This window comes from Sciurus carolinensis, chromosome 2, assembly GCF_902686445.1.
Source record: "Sciurus carolinensis chromosome 2, mSciCar1.2, whole genome shotgun sequence".
In the NCBI taxonomy this organism is placed as follows: Eukaryota; Metazoa; Chordata; class Mammalia; order Rodentia; family Sciuridae; genus Sciurus; species Sciurus carolinensis.
The window spans coordinates 81,056,055-81,080,080 of record NC_062214.1 but is presented as its reverse complement, the minus strand read 5'-3'; the positions used below and the strand labels follow the sequence as shown (position 1 = coordinate 81,080,080).

At 37.1% G+C, this 24,026-nt stretch overlaps 1 protein-coding gene across 3 annotated transcripts in view; it reads right to left on the bottom strand.

The window, feature by feature from the left end:
• Positions 1–24,026, bottom strand: part of Sin3a (SIN3 transcription regulator family member A) — a 61,469-nt gene that overhangs the window by 20,451 nt on the left and 16,992 nt on the right. For all 3 annotated transcript variants that reach the window (XM_047540771.1, XM_047540772.1, XM_047540770.1), the window contains exons 3-13: positions 19,530–19,706; positions 13,825–13,931; positions 12,776–13,058; positions 11,504–11,755; positions 10,606–10,758; positions 10,307–10,465; positions 8,585–8,674; positions 5,869–5,987; positions 5,071–5,281; positions 4,464–4,580; positions 1,536–1,774 (exon numbers count right to left, since the gene is read on the bottom strand). In XM_047540771.1, coding sequence (XP_047396727.1) covers positions 1,536–1,774; positions 4,464–4,580; positions 5,071–5,281; positions 5,869–5,987; positions 8,585–8,674; positions 10,307–10,465; positions 10,606–10,758; positions 11,504–11,755; positions 12,776–13,058; positions 13,825–13,931; positions 19,530–19,706 — 1,907 coding nt within the window. The remainder of the gene's footprint in view (positions 1–1,535; positions 1,775–4,463; positions 4,581–5,070; positions 5,282–5,868; positions 5,988–8,584; positions 8,675–10,306; positions 10,466–10,605; positions 10,759–11,503; positions 11,756–12,775; positions 13,059–13,824; positions 13,932–19,529; positions 19,707–24,026) is intronic.

The window sequence follows — 24,026 nt, the reverse complement described above, 5'->3', positions numbered from 1 at the left end:
AAAGAAAAATACTCATTCAGTACTTGCTTTGGGGAAGTAATTTTTCCAAGTCATAAATCTTACCCAGAATAGTTAATTCTTAAAAAGCATTTCAGGGGCTGGAGGTGTAGCTCAGTGGTAGAACACCTACCTAGCATGTGCAAGGCCCAGGCCTCAATCCTCAACACCACGAAAAAATAAAAACTTAAAAAAGAAAACACTCCACAATATGGCACTCTACAGTACATCTTCAAGCATTCTTTGAAAACAGGTTTCTCTTCCTTGACCAGCTAAAACCAAGTTAAACCTATTTCTCTGCTGCATGACTCTCAGAATGCTTACTAATGCTAAGGGAAATACAAAGTCCAAGAGCAGAGAATGTGCACAAAAATGTTCCTTTGGACAGTCTGCAAAGTTCTGACCAGAACAACTGATTCTAATGCTTTGTAAGAGAAGAATAAAAAACAAAAAACACTATAAGAATACACTATGTCTCAAAAGTCAGAAGTTATATGCTACTGGTAAGAAAAGGAATAATCAATTTGTGTCAGCTCTTCAGGGGACTTTAGGTGGAAAAACAAAAAGCTGGGTATTTCTAAACCGTGCAGCAAACCAGAATTAACTTTCACCAGGTGACATTGAAAGGCGACCCAGTTATTAACAAAAGAATCAGTGTGGGCAAGAGTGCCACAGACTTAGAGCACATTTGGCTCAGCCCATTCTCTCACCTCCTGCCTGATGCCTGGACTTAGGTGGGTGTGAGTTTCTTTACACCCAAGTCTGACATGAAAGCTTGTCAGCTATAAGAAGTAAGGCATTCTTGGTAAAAAATGGTAAACAAGGTCCTTTTTTCATAATGAACATGTATTGGATTTTACAATGACAGTGATTTTTCTTACTAAAAATTAAATTAATCCAGCAGCTCGGGAGGCTGAAACAGGAGGATAGAGAGTTCAAAGTCAGCCTCAGCAATGGTGAGGTGCTAAGCAACTCAGTGAGACCATATCTCTAAATAAAATATAAAATAGGGCTGGGGATGTGGTTCAGTACCCCTGAGTTCAATCCCCAGTACCGCGCCCACCCCACCCCCCCAAAAAAATTAAACTAAGATGTTAACAGTAGTTAATCCTTAGTGGCAGGAATATGGGTGCTTGTTTCCTTTTTTGTTCTTTTCTATATTTTAAATACCCCCAAAGATGACCAAGGTGCACACCTGTAGTCTTAGTTATTTGGGAGGCTAAGGCAAGAGGATCACCTGAGCCCAAGAGTTTGATGCTGGAGTAGGAAACATAGTGAGACCCCATCTCTTTAAATTCATTAACTTAAAATGATAAAACCCCTCAACTGTACAAAGCACTCCAAGGTTTGTTCTCTAATGTTGGTTACACAGAACCCACAAAAGAAGTTCTGCTATCCTGCCCTGTGCACCTGATTTCCAACACCATGGCTGGAGCAAACTGGAGGTCTCAAGGGACAATTAAGATTGAAAGTTAAGAGCTTTATTTAATAAGACACTGAAACATTCTAAAGCATGAAGGGCACATTTGCCTGGGTACCTTTTAAGGACAATAGGAACAGCAATGGAGGGATTCTTCCTCAGACCATCAATGATGTCAGCAGCTTTATCAGCATATATCCTCTGGAGTGCTTTTCGATGGATGACTTCCGAAGTACCCCCAAGGGTGTTATCCAAGCGAAATTTGGCTTGTTCCTCAGCAGACAAACGAGAAAGTTTTTTCTGTATTGCTTCTAGAACCCGGATTGTTGCCAGATTGGTCTCTAAAACTACATCAAGCTAAAGAGGAAGACAAAGGTGTTCAGGATCTAAACCAACAGAGCAGTGGTTGGGTGAATAAAGTAGGGAGTCAAAACTCCCTGGATTTGAATCCTGACTGCCATACTAGCCAAAAATGGATTAAAGCATCTAGTACTCTCATGAGTTTTTTTGGGAATAAATGATATGATCCATGTAAAGTGTTGAACACAATGTCTGGCACATAAGAAATAGCCAAGATCCCCATCACTACACACACACACACCCAATAAAGAGGGAGTAGTAGTTATTACCCCTATTATCATTACCACCACCAGCACAGTATGCTTTGCTTAGGATTGCTAATCTTAGGTGAGAGGGATTTAATTGGCAATTTTACTGAGTTTCCTCTGAACTTTCCTAAATTGCTAAGACCTGTTACAAATAGTAATTAAAAAAAAAAAAAAAAAGGGAAAAGAAAACTCTTCACAGGTGATTAAGTTTTTACAGGTTCAACCTGAAATATTTAAATATGCAGAAAACACTTTCAACAGTCTTGTTTTTATACATCCAGTATTACCAAGTGCAGTGACTATCACTTCTTTAGGAGTTCCATGTTCTATCTGTGGGTAGCCACTTAAATTGTTACTGAACTGGTGGCACTTATTTTCAGGCAACAGTCCAGCCTGTTCTGGCAACATTTAAGTGCCCTTTTCCGAAGCTTAACATAAGAATCTCTAAATGAGAAGTTTTTAAAAAAAGCAAATGAGCAATCTCAAGGGACTATAAACAAATGTCTGAAGTGTTCCTTAAATTTTCTTATTTTGGGATTGCAATAGACATCAAGTATTTCTAGCCCCCAGACCCCCAACCTTCCTGGCTCCTGTGTGACTGGATAGGGCCAGATAACTACTCTGGTAGATGAGTTGTGACGAGGTGAGAAGTAATGTTTATTATTACTAGGCTGGAACACTTAGGTATGTGAGGTGCTACTAATCTCTCTTTGTTCTAGTAAGTAGCATTATTCAAAATGATAGCACTGTCAGTATGGGTCCCCAAGTAATTCTTATGAGGAAAATCCACTGTTAAACATGAATGCACAGCACAGCATGATAACGAAGTCTTTTGTTTTTACAAGTCACTGAGATTTGGAGTTGTCTGCACTGCAACACTCCTTCAAACTAGCCCATTCTGCCAAATCTTAAGCACACACACACACACACAAGCCACACTTCCTTCTCTGTTGCCCTTATAGTCATAATGGAAAATGAAGATGTTGCCTCTCATTTGCAGGGATACCAGTTGAGAAAGAAGAGGAACAACCCATTGTAAATGAACTGCTGGCACTTATGTTTTCAAAGTCATCAGATCTTGCTAACATAGGTAGTAAATGCTTTCTGGAGGTTGATGAAAGTCCCCATGGGTGCTGGGGATGTGGCTCAGTGGTAGATAGGGTGCTTGCCTAATGCACAAGGTCCTGGATTCAATCCCCAGTACCATAAACAAAGCAAAACAGAAAACCCCATGGAAGTTAAGACCCATCATGATTTAGTTTTCTGCAAATGACTGACACTGTTCATAAATGCTACAGCCAAATATGACCAACCACTTGCCAGTGGCCAGGTAGTCTATGGTTCCTTGTTTAAAAAAAAAAAAAAAAACAAAACAAAAACAACAACAACAACAACAAAAGAAAACCGGAAGCAGTTGAAGCAACGGAAGGGGGAAAACCAGCAAAAGTTAAATCAGTATGGAGAGTAAGATATCTCCTATCCACATGACTAAGCAAAGGCAGTCAATTCAATATAATAAGTACAGTAACCTGCATATACCTAATTTTTCCTCTACAGACATACTTACTTCCCTTGGCGGTGGCATCAGTAAAGCAAACTTCAATCTGATCAATGGAGATTTGAGCCCCATTTTGGTAGGCCCCTCCTAATATAATGGCATTTTACCAACTCATTAATTTACTCCAGCTCACTCCTTCCCAACTACTTTAACACAAAGTCCCCAATCTTAACTTTCTTTCAAAAGAAGCCAAATCAACACAAAATATATGAGTGAAGAATTCCAGTTTTGTTTTGTTTTGTTTTTTTGTACTGGGATTGAACCCAGGGACATGAAACCACTAGCCACATTCCTAGCCCTTTTTGAGACAAGGTCTCACTAAGTTGCTTAGGGCCTTGCTAAATTGCTGCGGCTGGTCTCAAACCTGCAATCCTCCTACCTCAGTCTCCCAAGTCGCTGGGATCACAGGCGTGCGCCACCCCGCCAGGCAGAATTCCAGTTCTCACAGAACTGGTTGCTATATGCCAAGATACCAAGCTAAGCATAACAATGGGCAGAGTACTTAAAATAAATCATTTCAAAACTGCTTCAAGAAAGCTATATAGGCCTTAAGATACTAATTTTACAGATTTATATAAAACGCAATATTATCATTAAAATACCATTCAAAATTTAAAGGATTACTATTTAGTTGTCAACATATGATTTTAGAAAGGCTAAAGTGGCCTAGAAAAGTCACATTTACCATAAAAATTTTTTACTATTACATACAAAAAATGCATAGAGCATAGCTAGTATCACTATAAGCATTTATCAAAGAAGAATGTAAGCCTCTGATTCTCTGGTCTTAAAAGAGCCAAACTTCACAGATAGTATTTAAGATACCCTTTTAATTTAGCATCTCCTATTTCCAAACTTCAACTGACAAAGGAGTGTATACCTCAAAGCGTTCGTCTTCACAACGATAAATATGTTCTTCATACTGAGTCTTCTTGGAACTGACAAAGGTGGAGTCTTCAGACCATGATGGGAAGGAAACCCAGGTATCATTTAAAACCTTTGGGTAGAAAAAGAGTGACTGTAAACCTAACAAAAGCTTTTTGGCAATTAAGCATTCTTAAAGGATAGACAAAGCTCTGGGGACAGAAAGAAATAGCTAACATTAATCCACAAATTTCACCTTTAGCAAGTTTACATAGGGATATTGGTAAGCAAAAGGTTCTGATTTTAATTCTAAAATTTTTTTTTTTTAAAGGACACAGAAGTTTCTTTTTTCTTTCTTTTTCTGGGCATTGGGGATTGGTGCTATACTACTGAGCTACATCTTCAGTTCTTTGTTATTTTTTTGAGTCAGGGTCTTGCCAAGTTGCTGAGACTGGTCTTTAACTTGCAGTCCCCATCTCAGCCTCCTGTCATTGGGACTGCAGGTATGAGCCACTGTGCCCAGCTCAGAGAAGGTTCTTAATTCCATCATTTAGAAAAATTCTTAAACCATGGTACCACTGCTATTTTCTGAAGGAAGCTGAGGATTCAGGGCTGATCCTTACCTCTTTACAGAGAGGAGTCCGTCCTGTACACTTGGGCTGCTGGTAACTCTTGGGCAAGGCTCGATAGCTGGAGCCAAGCCGTTTACAAGAGGCATAATCTATCTCCATGGCAATGCCCTCTGTGGCTCGTTCCTTTGGAAAGGTTTCCAGATGTACAGATTCCTTATAGCCCAGAAAGTTTTTGAACCAATTAAATAATTCAGGGAATTTCCTGAAGAATCAAACCAAAAACTGGTTAAGCAATTAGAGCCCTGGTACAGTAATCCTGAGGTAAGACTATCACTATTTGGTGTTGGGTCAGAACTCTGCTACCAGAAATAAATGCCAATGGTAATTACTTCCTAAGAAACACCAATTCTAAGCATTTGGTTTCCCCTTTCCTTATAAAATGCTCTCAGATCAATTAAGGTGATAATGGAAGATTTGCACCAAAACTAGGCAATACTCATCATTTTTTTGATCAAGAATATTGCTTCAGTGTTCACATAATTCTTAGGTTGTCAAATATGGTCAAGATTCTAGAACCTGGGAGAGATTTGTCTCTATAAACATCAAGCACTTTGTTAGAGAATCAGGAGACCACTAGTCTTGACCATTAGTAGATAAATATTTCAGGGCACACACTGCCTATTTTCTAATCTCTACAGACTAGAATATCTCTTAGAACTCCTGACAGTGGCACTTGAGTCAACTGACTCAGCTCAATTAAATCAACTTTGCCTATCATACAACTCTCACAAATCAATTACCATTATATTTCTAAATCAGAACTAGGGGTTAAGTCCTCACTTCACTTACCCCAGAAAAGGAGAGACTAGCTGCACAAGTTCTGTCCGAGAGATCACCTCCTGGTTAAAGATAACAAGACAACGCAGGAAATTTTCATAGGCTTCTGCACTCCGAAGAGCCTTTCGCACCTTATGGAGAGAAACAAACAGAAGAAAAGTGGTTACGTGGGGACTCAAGAACCTAAACTACTTTTTTAAAATTAGGGAAATTTTGACCTAATATTTGATAATATTAAGGAATCAATGCTAGTTTTTAAAAGATGTAATGATTATTTTTTAAAAAGAAGTCATCTTACTAAAATATTTATTGATGAAATAATATATCACCTGGTGAAATAATATATCACCTGGTGAAATATTGATGAAATAATATATCACTTGGTGAAAACACAAGTTAGAAAGGGCTGAAGCTGGATGGCACAGGAGGGATCATTTTACTCTTTCACATGTTTTAAAATTTCTGCAATAAAAATAAAGATCCTAGAATATACATTCTTATATGTGTCCTTCTCCAGGTTACATTAAACTTACCCAAGTTTGTTTTTTTTTTTTTTTTTTTTTTATATTTTTAGTTGTAGATGGACAAAATTTATTTATTTATTTATTTATTTAGGTGCTGGGGATCAAACCCAGGGCCTTGTGCTTACAAGGCGAGTACTCTACCAACTGAGCTATCTCCCCAGCCCTTTATTTTTTTATGTGGGTACTGAGGATCAAACCCAGTCCCTCACATGTGCTAGGCAAGCACTCTACCACTGAGCTACTACTCCAGCCACTACCTAAGTCCTTCCTAACAAGTTGTTTATGGCAGCAAGAATTTCTGTCAACACTGTTTTCAAACTCTAGTAATCTTGAATGATGATGTTTTAAATTAAGATATTTCTGTCTTCTAACCTGATCCTTTTTCTACCTCTACAATACTGAACATTGTATCTACTTCCTTTTTTGGTACTGGAGACTGAAGTCAGGGGCACTTAATGACTAAGCCACATCCCCAGTCCTGTTTTTTAAAAAATTCTCTTTGAGAAAAGGTCTTGCTAAATTATTGAGATTACAGGTGTGCACCACCACACCCAGCTGAATATTTTAACATCTCAAAACCTAAAGATGTTTAATGGCACAGACAAGAGTAAAACTAACCTAAATAGATGACCAATTTGGAGTTTCAGTTCCAAAAAGTAAATAGCATTGTGGTCTTTTGATGAGGATTGTAGACTATCACCAAACCAAGTACTTTATTAACAAACCCAGTTGTAGACTTTTCTATTCTTTTCATAACTGTCTATCAATAGACATTATATGGAATATAGACTTTAAAAGCTAAAAATAAGCATACTGTACTTTTTGTACTATACACAAATTTGCTTTTATTAACTTCTAAAGATATACAAAAGCAAACATAAGTCTAAAGAACCCTATATACTCAGTCTCAATGATCAATATGTAGTAAACTGTTTCATCTATAGTCATTTCTTTTACCACTGAATTTTAAAGCAAGCACCACCTATTTCATGACACATTAAGTATATATCCCTTATTAAAAGTTCTAAAAAAAATAGCACTACTCTTTTGCCAGAGAGGTCACATACGCACAGAGACAGAAAGAAATCTTGAGGTACCAGATCATTTGCCTTTCTACAAAAACCCAGAAGTACAAGAGGAGATTAATCACTACTAGATCAATTCAGGCAGGTTCCTGCCAGTAAAAAGCCCAATAGTTGCCTGCTACCCTACTCAAAGTTGACTGCTAATCACCAAGCTGACTGCAAAAAGGAAGCTGTTATAGGAGAAGAATCAGACTAAGATACCACACAAGACAGTTTACACCAGTAATCTCCATTCTGCCTGGGAATCTTTGAAAACATTAAATCAGAATTCCCATAACACTATATATGTTTACTGCAAATAATTTTCACAGCAATCAGATTACAAGCCATTTTAGGGCTGGGAGAATAAATCAGTGGTAAAGCACACATCTAGCATGTGTGAGGAACTGGGTTCAATCCCTAGCACCACAAGGGAAAAAAAGTTGCTAGGCACAGTGTGCATGCCTGTAATATCAGCAATTTAGAAGACTAAGGCAGGAGGATTCCAAGTTCGAGGTCTCAGCAATTTAGTGAGGTCTTAAGCAACTTGGGAAGACATTGATTCAAAATTAAAAAAAAAAAAAAAAAATTAAAAAGGACTGGGGATGTAGCTCAGTGGTAAAGCACCTCTGGGTTCAATCCCCAGAATCCCTTTCACTTCTCCCCCCCCCCAAAAGTCATTTTAAATCCTCAAAAATTGTATTGGAACCAATACTTCCCATTGTACAAACCAGGCTATCTATAAGAGAGAGCACCCAACACCTTCTTTTGAGGGGAACATGATGCATTTCTAAAAAGGCTTTCTTCTGCCATGGAAAATGCTGCATTTTGAGAAAAACTGCTTCACAAAACCAAAGGAGACAGTGCTATTATTTCTCTAGCAGTACTAACAGTAGCCAACAGAAAGGACCCAGTTAAAAACTAGAAAGACCTCGGTCTGGGGGTATAGTTCAATGGTAGAATGCTTGCATAGGAATGTGTAAGGCTCTGGGTTCAATCCCCAGCACTGAAAAGACAAAATGGAAAATAGAATGTCCTCATCAGTTTGATGACTTTGAAAATATAAAGCCTTCTTGGGAAATGGAGTGATACTCCTTTGTCATTAAGAGCTAATATCTAACATATTCATCCATTACTCACCTTATCAAAAAATAATGATTCAGTTCCAACGCCATGCTTGCTGGCATCTGCCATAGAAGAATCCTTTAGGCTGAGCAGTTTAGGTTTCTTCTGCAAAGGAAGAAAGATATGTAAGACTCAAAGGGAACTTCTCTGATTTTTATTTTCATCTCTGTTAAATGGTTCCATTACTGAAACTACTGCTAATGAATAATCTGGAACGAATGAGAAGTCACGTCACTAACTCACTTCATACCCTAAAAGATTTCTATTGAACTCTCTATTTTAGTTTGCCTGTCAATTTGTTTCTCCATCAGAAACATACAAAATCATTCTACTCCCCCAAAATGTTATCTCCAGAAATGATCACAGCATTACTGTGGAAAACTTTCAGAATATCCTTTCTTTTTCCAGAGGCCAAAAGTAACTTAATTTCTAATCTAATGCCACTGCCTTCTTTTCCAACCAGTTGAGAAGAGGTTGTTTATAAAAAAGGTTATGGTATATGTTGCTTGGGGTAGACAAAAATCAGTTTTTAACCTTTAATAATATTTCAATGTAAAAATTCATGAAAAAAAAAACAACTTTGTTTTCCTAACAGAAGGAATAACTATCTCATCAGCAATATTCACTGAGACTAATTTAATATTATTTTAAAGGGAATGAACAGGCTATGCTATAGCTGTCAAAACTTTCCCCAGTGCTGGGGTTGAACCAAAGGTCTCACACATGCTAGGTACTCACAGTTCAAGAATTTACTTTTAAAAACCCACTTCTCACTAGATATGCACAATCTTTGTGAGAAGCAGCACATTTACCTTGGCCACCTCAGAGTTCATGTTCATAGGAGCCATAGCCTCTCTGTTCACGCTACCTACAGAAAGCAGGTGGGGAATTGTAAGCTCCCAACATATTGTTTCCACCTGCAGACCATCAAGTATGGGGGAAAATAAATCCAAGAGTGGAGCCTATCTACTAAGCTGACTCTCAATCCCCATATAACTAATACCGTTTACTGAAGTGAAAAAAGAAATCATGACTATGTTCAACTTGATATCAAAAGAAGAACCATTACAAACACTTAAAAAAAATTAGGGTCCTTCAAAAATGTTGGCAACACCTACTGTGTCAGTCCTTAGAGTCAAGTCACTTGTTCACCAGTCAACTCTTACTATGAGAAATTTCACGAGTTTTTGTGATTCTTCAATTAAATTGTGCAGACATGTTTATCTTTGCCATATTACACATTGCTTAAGAATTCATGTAAGATTTCAACATTCATTACATACATTTATTCCTCTCCCTATTGTAGTTGCATTGCATCAAAGAAGGGTAGCAAGCTTAAGTTTTCTGTAGATATACCATCAATGTTTACTGTAACAAGATGCATCATGTGATGGGTTACTTATAAGAGCTTAAAGCCTCTCTCTGCTATAGCCCAAAGGCTCTGCCCTTGGAGATTAAGATGATACAGATAAGATCTGGCAACCCAACAAAGAACCTTGGGGCAGAACATGTCCCTAGTTAAAGAGCTCTCACAAAGAACCTGTGCTATATTCACAAGTGGACCCCAGAGACCATCCCCTTATATTTCTGAAACAATTATCAAGTCTAAACATCATCTTTCTTAGCAGAAAGCAGATTTAAAGAAGGGGAAAATTAGTAAATATCATAAAGGCTTTGCAGCAAACAAAAAGGGACTGCTTGTGGAAGTCAAAATGTGTAGCTCCTACCCATTCTCACCTTCACTGGAGGTGTGGTTCCTGTTCCAGAGTGCCTGCGGATTTGGCAACCATTCTGGCTGGGCCTCTGTGGCTTGTTGTTGAGTTGGGGTTTCTTCACAGTACCCCCATGGTCATTTCTCACAGAATCAACCTTCTCTGCAGTTGTTTTGCTTAAAAGCTGATTAAAACACATGCAAGAGATTAAAGTTCTGATCAAAGCAAGTAAGTAGCATCGAGGAAGTTCCTTTCTGAACACAGCTTTCCAGCTCATCTAAGATAATAATTCTAAATAGTGTAGTTCTTCCAAATTAAACTTACCACAGAGCTGTTGGCATCTGGTAGAAACTGTCCAAATTCTGACAACAGATCTTCTTGGTTTTTAAAGAGACGAGCCACCTGGGCATACACTTCCTGCTCAGTCAAAGCTGGAGTATAGTTTCCTCCAGCCTCCTTGGCATTGCGTTGTTCTTTCTGAGGAATTGCAAATGGGAAGAGATCACAGTAGAGGGTCACCATTTTCAATCACACATCATTTAACACTTCCTGTAACGTTCGATACTTCTATGTTATCTACTTAGGCTGCACTAAAGAAAAATCTATGTTCTTTTTTTTTTTTTTAAGTCTTCAATGGACCTTTTATTTTATTTACTTGTATGCAGTGATGAGGATTGAAACCAGTGCCTCACGCTAGCGCTCTACCACTGAGCCACAACCCCAGCCCTAAAGTCTATGTTCTTGATACCTGTTTTGAATATAGAATTTTATGTTGAGAAAAGAACAAAAGATGTTGGATGACAATTACTTTTAGAATTAGGGCAATAAATGTTAATGTGTCTGGGTGGTGGTGGTGGCGGGGTTTGGGGTAGGGGAACTCAAATGATAAAACAGAAAACATCAGAGAAATTTCTCCTCCCAGTAGATTAACCAGCCTACACAAATTGTCGTCTAAATTTTATTTCTTTAAAAAATATTTTTGTTTTAGTTGTAGGTAGACACAATACCTTCATTTTATTTTTATGTGGTGCTAAGGATTGAACCCAAGGCCTCACGCATGCTAGGCGAGCGCTCTACCACTGAGTCACAACCCCAGCCCTGACCTCTAAACTTAACAGATAAAACAGATATTCATTTCACTAGTCACTGACTTTAAAAATCCTAACTGGATGATACAGGGCACTCAAGTTGGGCAAGTAAAACTGACTTTAATGACACTTACCTGATATGTGTGCAAAATCTCCAGGAAAGCTTTGTAGATGTCTGGTTGGCCCTGGAATCTATTCTTGATCTTATTAACATAGTTGATGGCATGATTAAATTCCACAGGCTGATTGTTCTGCAAGGATGGGGCTGTTCCTAATGAGATTGTCACAGGTGTATGAGGCTGGACCGGTGGAGAACGTGGGGATGCATATGGTGGGAGTGGGGGAGTCTGCTGACTGGCTGGAGTATGTGCTTGTAGCTGGGAAGGCTAAAAAGAGAAAGAAAGAAAAAAAAAAAAATCTGTATTCAGGAGCATAGATGGTTAACATAGGGCTAGAAACTTCAAATTAAAAAGAAACAAATTGTCTGATCAACTGATATCCTTTATTTCTTCACTCAGGGCAGGCTATTTTAACCCAACTCAAATCACACTAGGCAGAGGTAGGAGATAGAGAGGTATCACGAATTCTCATACAAATATCTTAAGTCTTCAATTTTCTAAATACAACCTTAAAACTGCAACCATCTCCACTACAGGGGAAATTTTTTCATGTGCTCACTATCTCAATAGGTATACATACCAAAAAAAAAAAAAAAATCTTTCTATGTAGATCCTTGATTTCAAAGATGACAACACTTTAATTGTTGCAGGAACTCCACATAAAAATGTCTTCTAGACCAGTTCTGTCCGACAGACTCTGAGATGTGAAATGTTCTTTATTTGCAACATCCTATAAAATAGCCACTAGCCACATGTGGTTACTGAGCACTTGAAATGTGGCCAGAGCAACTGAAAAGCTGAATTTGTTTTAACTCATTTAAATTACAATACAGTCCTATGTGGCCAGTGGGTACTATACCAAACTGTGGGTAGACCAACAACACACCATCATCATCACCACTACCACCATCAAGATCTTCTACTCTGACATGACCTAATCTGAAAAATGGAATATCTTTTGCAAATAACCATATGTGAAGTACGCTAATTTGACCATGACAAAATGATCATTTCCAAGTTGGATACAATGGCACATGTCTGTAGTCCTAGCTACTTGGGAGGCTGAGGTTATAGGAAACCTTGCGCTTTCACTGGTTCCTGATGGGTCAATTTAAATAGATATCTAATATGTGCTTTGTAAATATGAACCACATGATAGTGAAGTGATGTCTACATCTTCTCTGATGCAATCTTTGTGATTTATCTCTGTGAGTTTTATTAAGGGGAAATGAAGGATGCTTTCTAGGGGATGCATTTCACACAATGCAGTATTTTCCAAGTGCTCACCTTGGTGACTTTGGCAGGTGCAGGCTGAGGAGCAGGTTGGGCAGGAGCTGGGGCTGACTGGGCTGAAGGCTGAGAAGGATGTTGGGGGGGTGGCTGAGGCTGGGGCTGAATGCCATGGGTGGGGATCTGATGAACCTGGCCAGGAGTTGTCACGTTCACCATGTCATTGGTCTGTACTTCAATTTTATAGCCAGGTGGCAAGAAGGTATTGAAACCCATGATCAGGTCAGGGTGGCCTTTGAAGAGCTGTGACACACGGCTAATCACTCCTGGAGTGTCAATGCTGATTGAAAAAAAAAGAAAGAAAGAAAAGAAAAGCAGTCTGATGAATATATTGCAGGGTTAATGAACACCTTACTAAGAAAAAAATTTATCTTTCCACTAGGTTTTCTCTAAAAAGGAAAACAGAAAAAAATCGACCTTCATAGTATAATAATTAATGACAAATAAATAACTCTAAAATTCCAAAGCTAAGCCCAAAGAGGTTTGGTCACAATTTTGAAGAGAATATACACGCATGGCAACAACTCTATCAAGAAGAGCCACAGTGAGACTAAAGTTGTGATTCCTGAGCAAGATTTGACCCTTGAATTTTTGCTATTTCTGGAAATTAATACTTGCCTTTGATAGAGGTGCATATATTTGTCCTTAGCATGTTACAGTTTAAATAAATGCAGCATATAAAGTTACAAAAAAAAATTCAACCAAAATAAATCATTTTCTGGGCACGTTATTCTCTTACAATAGTGAACCATGCCAGAATCTTAGGGTATATTAAACTAATTAAAAAAATCAAGTAGCCTTAAGTTGTTACTGGTGCTACTCCACTGATTGAGATACAGCACAAAGAAATATTCTAGGTATGAAAAATTAACCAATAGGGAGAAAAGTCTAGTGGCTGTAATTTCCATCAACAAACCAATATGCAATATATACATAAAATAAAGGCATGATCCTGAAATTCAACCTCCTAAAGGGGACATCCAGCAGATAAGAATAAGTCTAAATCTAAAATCAATATGCCAACCACAAACTTAAGTATCTTTTACCTCTGAGATTTAAATTCCTTCATGATGTCAAGGAAATCATTGTAGACCTGAGGTTGACTACCAAACTGCAGTTTCACCTGGTCAAGATAGGACAGTGCATCCTCCACCTGAGGCAGGAATAAATCCCAAAATTATAAAAAATAAAAATATAAACAAAAAATCACACACACAAAGTTTTATGCCTAAAAAAACTCAAAATAGTAAGTGAAATACAAATATAAAAAGTTTTAAAAATTAGCACAGATGCTAATAATAAAAATCAATCTTAAAAATCAACTTAAAAATCTATAGCACTGTCTTGACAATTCCGGAGAGGACAATCAGTAAATAATAATCACATTAATACATTATTCATTTCATAAGTACCTATTAACATACAACATGTTAGGCCCAATGCAGACACTAAAGAAATCAACAAGCAAATCACAGTTGCTACTCAGTAGAAATTTGTTCTTATCTACTCAAGAAATCATTACAGTGGGATAAATGGGTGGCTCGGCACTCCCCCACAAAAAGTGAGGCTAATCCATAGACAAAGCATAAACTGAGAACAAAGGATGAGGACCATTTGCCAAAAGTGCACATTATTCAAAGAAAGTCAGAGGAAGTAGCATGTGCAAAATCCCAGACAGGATATCAGGTGGCATAACATTTGGAAAACTGAGAACAGTTTACCTTGACTGGAGGATAAGTATTAGTAGGAAGAGTAAGAAGAGATGAGACCAAAATAAACAAATAAACAACAACAGCAAAAACAGGCTCTAGCTCCTGAAAGAAATTATACATCTTATTTAAAAACTATTTAATTTTTATCATCTGAATTTTCGTATACTCAATTTGACAAGTGTTGAGGAAAAAAAACTGATGCAGAGCAAGACAGATACACTGAAAGAAAGGAATAAGACCAATTATGCTATGGGAATAGTTGGGTAACTCATGTTAAGAATAGTGACTTGAATTTCAGTACTAGGGATAAGAGTAGAGAGAACAGCACATATTCAAAAGTTTTTTAAAAATTCAAATAACAGAATTTGGGGACTGACCAGATGAGAGAAGGGAAAAGCTGGCATTCAAAAAAGTGACTTAAAAAAAGTGACTCATCACAAAAAGTAAAATGTTTGAAGGGTTACAAAGTTATGAGTCTGATTTAGGTTATGAGTCTGATTTAGGACAACTCAAATTTAAGTTACTCAGGAGACATCCTAGGGATATCCCCACTAGGTGTTTCCTATATATTCTGGGATAGACATTTCACATTATACAAATAGGTTTAGGAAAGTTTCAGAAATAAATACCTGATTTGATATAAGCCACACTTTTTTATATATTATGAAATGGAAAGCCACACTTTTTGATATATTAATGAAATGGAACATTTATGTTCAAATAAACCATTAAATGATGCTACAGTCCAAATGTGTCCTCCAAAACTTACATGTTGAAACTTAATCACCAATGTGAAAAAATTTACTTGGATCTTTAGGAGGGAAGTCATAAGAACAAAAACCTCATGAATGGGTTAGCACCTTAACAGAAGGGTTGGTGGGAACTAGTATTGGTCCTTTTTGCCCTTCTACTTTCTGCCAACTGAGGACAGTTTTTTCCCTCCACACATTTTTTATTGGTACATATTGATCATTTTACATACTGATGGGATTTGTTGTTACATATTCGTACATGTATACAATACACATTGTAACAACATAATTTGGCCAGTGTCACTCCTCAGCACTTTCCTTTTCCCTCAACAACACCTACCCATGGGGGCACTGTTTTAAGGTAGCATCTCGGGAGCAAAGACTGGGCCCTCACCAGACTTCTAAATCACCTAGATCTTGGACTTTCCAGTCTCCAGATCTATTAGAGGTAAATTTCCATTATTCATAAAATTACCCACTCTCAGGTATTTTTTAAAAGCAGTATTAATGAACTGAGACAAGTAATATTTCAAGAGTTGTCCAAGCTGGGCAGTGGAACAAACTTATGGTCCCTATCACTCTAGAGGATGAGGCAGGAGGATCACTGAGTCAGGAGTTCAAGACCTGCCTGGTAACATAGCAAATGTCTCAAAAGCAAAAATAGAATGGTCTGATTCTGTTTATGGCCATCGTTATTCTGAGTATTTCAGTATTATTGGAGCACAGATTGTACATTTGGTCAATTCCTACTGGTATGATACTTTATAAATTACATGACAATTTCTGTTCACATTCAATGAACTAACTTTTATTCAGAACTTTCTTTTTCAATGTTTCATTAATGGCCAAGTTGACTGAACATAAAACTCGAAAGTATGCAGTAGGAACAAAGACTTTAGAAGATACTTAAGAACAGTACTTGTCATTATTTGACAAAAAAGTTATCAAAAATATGATACGAGTCAGGCAGTGGCACATGCCTATAATCCCAAAGACTGGGGAGGCTAAGTTTAAGGCCAGTCCTCTATAATTCAGTGAGATCCTGTCTTGAAATAAAAACATAAAGGGTTAGAGATGTGTATCAGTGGAAAAGTGCCTGCCCCTGGGTTCAATTCCCAACACTACAGGAAAAAATAAAATTTAAAAAGGCAGTAGCAGCTACAGATTTAAAGCAGCATACTCTTGGCTCACTTCAACAGGCACTTAATTATTAAGGTCCTGAAGCTCCTGAAGGTTACTGTGACTAAGTGGTAGGTAACCACTCTACCACTGAGCTATATCCCCAGACCAAATTTACTGTCTTTTTGGGAAGTACTGTAATGAGATGTTGCTAAATATGTGCCAAATATCTGTGCAATTCAACAAATAACTACATCACATCAAACGTCCCAAATTACTCAAATCCCTTGCATTTTTCTGCCAAAGACAAAAAAGAAAGATAAATGATGTTGATGCTTGAAATAACCTAAGTGGTCTCACTGAACACTTCCTTATTATAGATTATTAATGGTTTACTGAAGTTGATTCAAATGCTTATAAGCATTTCAAGACATCCAAAAATGGCAGTAATGTAGGAATACTGAAGTTAAATTACAAGGAGGCACAGAAAGCCCTTTCTCTCTCCTCATTGTAAAGGAAATTCAACAAGTGACTGTATTCAGGAATATAGTCAAAAGCTTGCAACTAAAAGAACCTAACAAAAAACTCCCAACTGTATCCAAGACTCACTCTTGGGTAATCCAAAGATTTTCTGACCAGTTTCTATAAAACAAAGCCCAATGCATATACTTATACCCACAATTCCTGTGAGAAAGGTAAGTAAAATAGGTGTTGTGCTTCAACAGAGCTGGTTGAAAAGGCTATAGAAATATATGTTTTTGGGCTGGGGAGATAGCTCAGTCGGTAGAGTGCTTGCCTTGTAAGCACAAGGCCCTGCGTTCGATCCCCAGCACCAAACAAAAAACAAAACAAAAAAAAAGGAAATATATGTTTTTGTTAATTTAAGAGTAAATTTAATCTGGGTGAGGTGGCACATGCCTGTAACCCAAGTGACTTGGGGGGGGCCAAGGCAGGAGGATTGCAAGTTCAAGGCCAGTATGGGCAACTTAGCAAGACCCTATTTCAAAATAAAAACAGGGATGGGGATGCAGCTCAGTGGTAAAGCGCCCCTGAATTCAATCCCTAGTACCTCAAACCACACACACACACACGGAGTAACTTTATAGAGCTGGCAATGTAGCTCAGTGGTAGGGCATGTCCCTAACATGTATGAGGCCCTGGGTTCAATCCTGAGCACTGCAAACAAAAGAGAGCATGTTCATAAGTTTTTCTGGATGGTTAAAATATTACCTGTAGAATACACTATTAATACAGCAGTAAATCACACAAAATCAATTTAAAAAATTTTTCAGGACTTGGTAAGATGCTAAGCTTACAGCAATACTACATTTTGCAATATATTTATCATTCTACAAGCAGAGTGTGAAGACGTTCTAAGGAAAACACCAAATTTTCCCAAAGGGCCCCCCAAATTTGCACTCTTATGGATGGTGCTGTAGTCATCTCTTAATCAAAAGAATGAATGCCTAACATTTGATAGTACGGAACCCACTAGGTATTTCACTATACATGCATATTTATGATGAAGTTTAATTTATGAATTAGGCATAGTAAGATTAACAACAACAATTTACCTTAGATCACACCAATCTCAGCACACAATTTTCCCCCTTCTTTATCAAGAACTTTCATCTTTTTGCTTTAAAAAAGCACTTTAAGACTTCTCTTTAGCCTATATAAATTGCCAGCATCACTATTCTTGTACTTTGGGGCCATTATTAAGTAAAATACTTAATACTTGCGTGCAAAAACTGTGACACCACAACAGGCCTTATGATTTGATATAACCTGATAACCAAGAGGACTACTAAGTGAATAACAGGCAGGTAGGAAGTATACAGTGTAGATTTGATGAACAAAGGTATGATTTACATTCCACTTTGCACAGAGGGATAGTGTAAGATTTCATCATGCTATTCAGAGTGGCACAGGACTTAAAATTTATGAATCATTTTATTTCTAGAATTTTCCATTTAATATTTTCAGACCTACAGTTGACTATAGGTAACCGACACAGCAGAAAGCAAAGAATGGCAAGTGAAACCATGGCTAAGAGTGGACACTAACGTTTCAGGAAAAACAGAAGGTGGAAATATGTGCTCTACATAGATGTCTTTTTAGAGTACATTGTTCATTCCTAACTGCAAGCAATTTTGTATAATTACACTATTATGACCAAATTAATATCTAACATTTATATCATTATAATTTTTAATTTATACTTCCTAGAAAAATTGAAACCTGGTACACTTGCTGCAGCAATCACACATTTTGAAACCTAACACTCAAGTAAGCAGAGACAGGTTAGCTGAGAAAACAAGCTTCATTTCTCCATAGATGCCTCATGCATTTCAAAGCACTGAAAACCTATGGCACATATTCATCAGAAGAGATGAAAATAACAACATCTCATTCACAATTATAGTTTCCCCAAAGGAAAGTTTCTCCTAAAGAAACATGTTTTACTAATAATTGCAAAGTTAGTTACTCATAAAAAGGAGTAAGAAGCAGGGCACAGTAGTGGACACCTGTAATCCCAGCAGCTGTGGAGGCTGAGGCAGGAGATCACAAGTTCAAAGCCAACCTCAGCAACTTGGCAATACCCTATCTCAAAGTAAAAAAAAAAAAAAAAAAAAAAAAAAAAAAACCCCAAAATGGGCTGGGGATGTGGCTCAGTGGTTAGGTGCTCCTGGGTTCAAACCCTGGTATGAACACACGTTATGTACATACATACATACATACATACATACATAAATGGAATAAGAACAAGATATAACACTGGGACAGGTTTACTGGATAAGGCCTGTAGCCAATCATGTGCACACAATAAAAATCTTATATGATATTAAGAACTATTACTAAAAACTATGAGTTCAAAAGGAAGCATCCCAAAACTGGACTTTAAAGTTCATTTTGTATGAAAAGAGTCCTTGAATCCTTATATATTTTAGTATCTGTATTTATATATTCTACTAACATTTCTTACAGGTATTCTTCTCTGTACCAGGAATTGTGTCAAAATGGGAAAGAGGTTTCAAAACAAAAACAAAGTTTCTTTTGATTCAACCCCTAGTTTTTATGTTAAAAGTTGTAACACCACTAATAGGCAAAAGTCACTATTTCCTACTAAAGGTAAACTTTTGACCCAAAAAAGGAGATAAATACCACCTTGAGCCTCTGAAACTGCTGCTGTCCCTGCACTGGTGCAACTGGTGGGGCTGGATGGGCATGACTCTGGACCACCTGGCCTCCATGGGGCTGGACAGCTGTTGGGTGATGATGACTGCTATGAACCGCTGCTATGGTGGGCCCATGACTACCAGAGCTCTGAGGTACAGCAGAAACCTGGGGTAGACAAAATACAGACAAGAAATTTCAAGGCTTGTGCATTCTTTCTCAAACACATACAGAGAAGTAACACAAATGCAAATGCAGAAAGCATACCTGCATAGCTCCGAATGCACAAAAATAATTAGAAATCCAAGTTTCCCACACAAGGGAATTAGTGAAATTAATTACAGCTCATTTATAACAATTGTTTTGTAGCTATTAAAACTATAGAGCTTAATGCTTCTTAAACTCTGTGGCTAAGGTTCAGTTTTCCAAAAAAAGAAAAAAGAAAAAGAAAATGAAAATTATGGTGTGACTCTACATTGTGTACAAAAAAGTTGTACTCCGTTTGTATACAATGGATTGAAATGCATTCTGCTGTCATGTGTAACTAAACAGAATAAAAGAAAATATAAAAAAAGAAAATTACTAGAAAAGTGGAATAAAAACACCAAGTACATAATTTTCATTATTAGATTTTACAAATATAAAATAACATCTACCTGCTATAAGTTTTAAAACAATTGTGTCATCTCTTTAGAGGTGAGTAATAAAGTGTACACATCAGTCATTTGAGAACCACATTTTGAATAGCACTGATATAAACACACATATTTTTTACATTAAAAAAAGACTTTGAACCCTAGACAACAAACATATCAAAATGTTAGCATTTAATTTTGTGGAGGTGGAATTACAAAAGATTTTTATTTGTTTTATTTCACTTATCTTTTACTTGCTACAGTGACTAAATATTGTCATATACTGCAAAATGACATTTCTGCCAACAATGGACCATATATGTACATATATATATATATTATGGAGGTAACATAAGATTACAATGGAACTGAAAACTTCCTATCATTTAGTGGCATGGTAGCCATCATGCCATCATAGTGCAACTCAGTATGTGTTTGCAGCAATGCTGGTGTAAACATACTGACTCTACTGTTACCAACTGTAGAAAAGTATAGGACAATTATGTACAATACATATTTGATAATGATAATAAATGATCTTACTAGCTATGTATTTACTATACCTTACTCTTTGTGTGTGTGTGTGTGGTATTGAGGATTGAGCCCAGGGGTGCTCTATCACTGAGCTACATACCCAGCCCTTTTTATGTTTTATTTTGAGACACAGTCTTGCTAAGTTACCCAACCTAGTCTCAAACCTGCAATCCTCCTGCCTCAGTCTCTTGAGTAACTGGGATTATAGGCATGCACCATTGGTCTTTATCACTACTTTAGAATGTACTCCTATTTATTAGAAAAAGTACAATATAAACAGTATGACAAATTATGCTGGTAGCAAACTCATATATTCTTTGTTTATTTTCACTGTTTCTCTTCATTGCCTCTTAAAGAGGTCAAGTCAAGTGACTGACCTATACCACCTAGGTTTAAGTATATTCTACGATGTTTGCATAATTACAAAATGTACTTAGAAAAGTTCCTGTCATTCAGTGAGACAATTATACTTCCAGAATTTAAAAAAAAAAAAAAAAAAAAAAAAAAATTATCAAGTTGCTGGTGATTTGGCCCCAAATGTTTTTCTCTCAATCTCTTGTCCTCTTATAAGTTTAGGGATAAAATAAAAGAAGTCCCTTTCCTTCCATTTCTATTACAACAAAATGCTGTGTCAAATTTCCAGAATACTTTTATTTTCCTACTTCAAAACTGCTAATCACAAAAGTAGATAACTAATGGCAATATACATGATTCCTTCATCCCAAAATAAAAAGACTAAATGACATAAAATTTATTTCCTCTAAGCAATGTAAGTTTATACCACAACTTAAAGAGATGATTTTTTTCAAACCACACAAGTTTATATAAGTTACCCTGGGGAGGGATGGAGAGGGAAAGAAATAATAAAGCAATTAATTGTTAATGTATGAAACAATACAAAACATATTAGGACTAAAAAGAAACTATTTAAATGAGTCTATAAGTTCTAATGTATCTCTCATAGGAAGACATATTATTCTCTCTTTTTTTTTTTTGGTGCTGGGGATCGAACCCAGGGCCTTGTGCTTACAAGGCAAGCACTCTACCAACTGAGCTATCTCCCCAGCCCGGAAGACATATTATTCTGAGATTCTATATTCCAAAATTATGTTTTTACAGGTTTTACAAGTTTATTGGTTTTTATAAGACTTAACTGGAGTTTATATTTGTGATGGTTCGTTTTAAATAAGCATATTACAGTTTCCAGTAGGAGTTCATGTAACTTTCCCTAGTATAGAAAAGAGTTATGAACCAGTTCAGATAATAAAAAGTAATCACCCAAAGAAAACAAACAATGGGCTAGGGCTCTGGTAGAGTGCTTGCCCAGCACGTGTGAGGCACTGGATTTGATCCCTAGCCCCACATACAAAAATAAGCAAATAAAATAGTCATTCCATCCATCTACAACTAAAAAAGAGAAAGGAAAACAAGCAACTATTTTTCTTCCAAGTTCTAACTTAAAGATTTGATCTGTTAATACTCTTCCCACTGCTGCTCCAGTCCCATAGACAAGCACTACATTGCTTCAAAGGGGACTCCTGAGGAAGAGTGACACCTAAGGAATCGCCTTTTTATTTTTTTTTGCGTTACTGGGGATTGATCCCAGGGCCTTGTGCTTGCAAAAACACTCTACTGAGCTATATCCCCAGCCCCACCATTTTATTTCTTAACCTGGGTTTCCCTCTTTGATTATTTTCTCATACTAATCCTAGAAATGGAATTGCTAGGTCAAAAAGTAACTGAAGAATCTGATACAGGTCTGGGGGTAGGGGGGTCGGGTGTAGCTCAATGGTGTAGATTTTGCCTAGCAAGCATGAAGCCCTGAATTTCATCTACAACACTACAAAAAATTTGACGTAAACTGCCAAATTATTCAAGAAAAAAATTACATCTCTTTCTTCCTTCCTCCCTCTCCCTCACCCTTCCGTGTGTGTGTGTGTGTGTGTGTGTGTGTGTGTGTGTGTGTGTATGTGTGTGTGTGTGTGTTACTAGCAGTTGAACCCAGAGGTGCTCTACCTAGGGTCTAACTAAGTTACTCAGGCTGGCCTCAAACATGAGATCCTCCTGACTCAGTCTCTCAAATTGCTGAGATTATAGGCATGCACTAGCATGCCCAGCTGATGACATAATTCCCAGTTCCAGTCATACTTTTTTTTTGTTTCATTTTTTGTGCTTGCAAGGCAATCACAAAAACTCCCAGCAGTAATGGGGGTTGAACCTAGGGGCCCTCTAACAACAAGCTACAAGCTAAACTTTCAGATCTTTTAAAATTTCTTCTTCAAGATAGGGTCTCACTAAATAGACCCAAGTTGACCTTGAATTTATGAACCTTCTAACTCAGCTACCTGAGTCATTGGGATTACAGGCATGTGCCACCATGCTTGGCCAGCCATACCTTTCTAAGGTTACTAATAAGTAGGTTTGAAGGCCTGTCCAGACCAGTTATGGTTTGGACTGACTAGGAATGGAATTTCATGCTTGCACACTGTAAATTAAAAAGGGCTGGGGATGTGGCACAGTGGTTAAGCACTCCTGAGTTCAATCGAGTACCAGAACTAAATAAATAAATTAAAAAAATAAAATGCAAATAGGGTTGGGGCAGTAGCTCAGTGGCAGAGCACTTGCCTAGCATACAAGATGTCCTTGATCCCCAGCACTGTTATTTTTTTTTAAAGTGATTTTAAAAAAAAATTACTTGTTTATCCTTATATATGTTCACGTGGAAAACTGTCTACAATATATGAACTGAAAAGAGCAAATAACAGAAAAGTAGATAGTGTATGATCCAAATTATGTAAAAAGAAAAGTCTATTTAGATATGTAAATAGACACAGAAATACTTGTATACGCATACAAAATTTTGGATATTCTACACTAGAAAAAAGTACGAGCGATCAAAGGAGAAGGTCTTTTTATATACCTTTAAAAAAAAAAAAAAAAGGCAATATATTACTCTCATAATAAAAAAAGGAAAGAAACAAATTTCCATTTCTACAAAACAAGAGTAAGCACACAGGAATAATAGGTGTTGGTCAGGACATGAAACAACAGGAATATAAAATATTGTGGGAATTTAAATTGGCACACCCTTGAAAATCAATTTGGCCTTAACTGCTGAAGACATATACCCCATGGACCAACAATCCCTCCTCTACATACTCAAGACACTAGCCCTGTTGATCCTCAAACTTGAGTAGTCTGCAACAAGAAAAGGAATTTATACCAGAATGTAAACCAAGCATTTCAACAATAAAAATAAGCACACTATTAAATTCAGACGTTGTTATTCAGAGCAAAACTCTTGATAAAGGATGAAGTA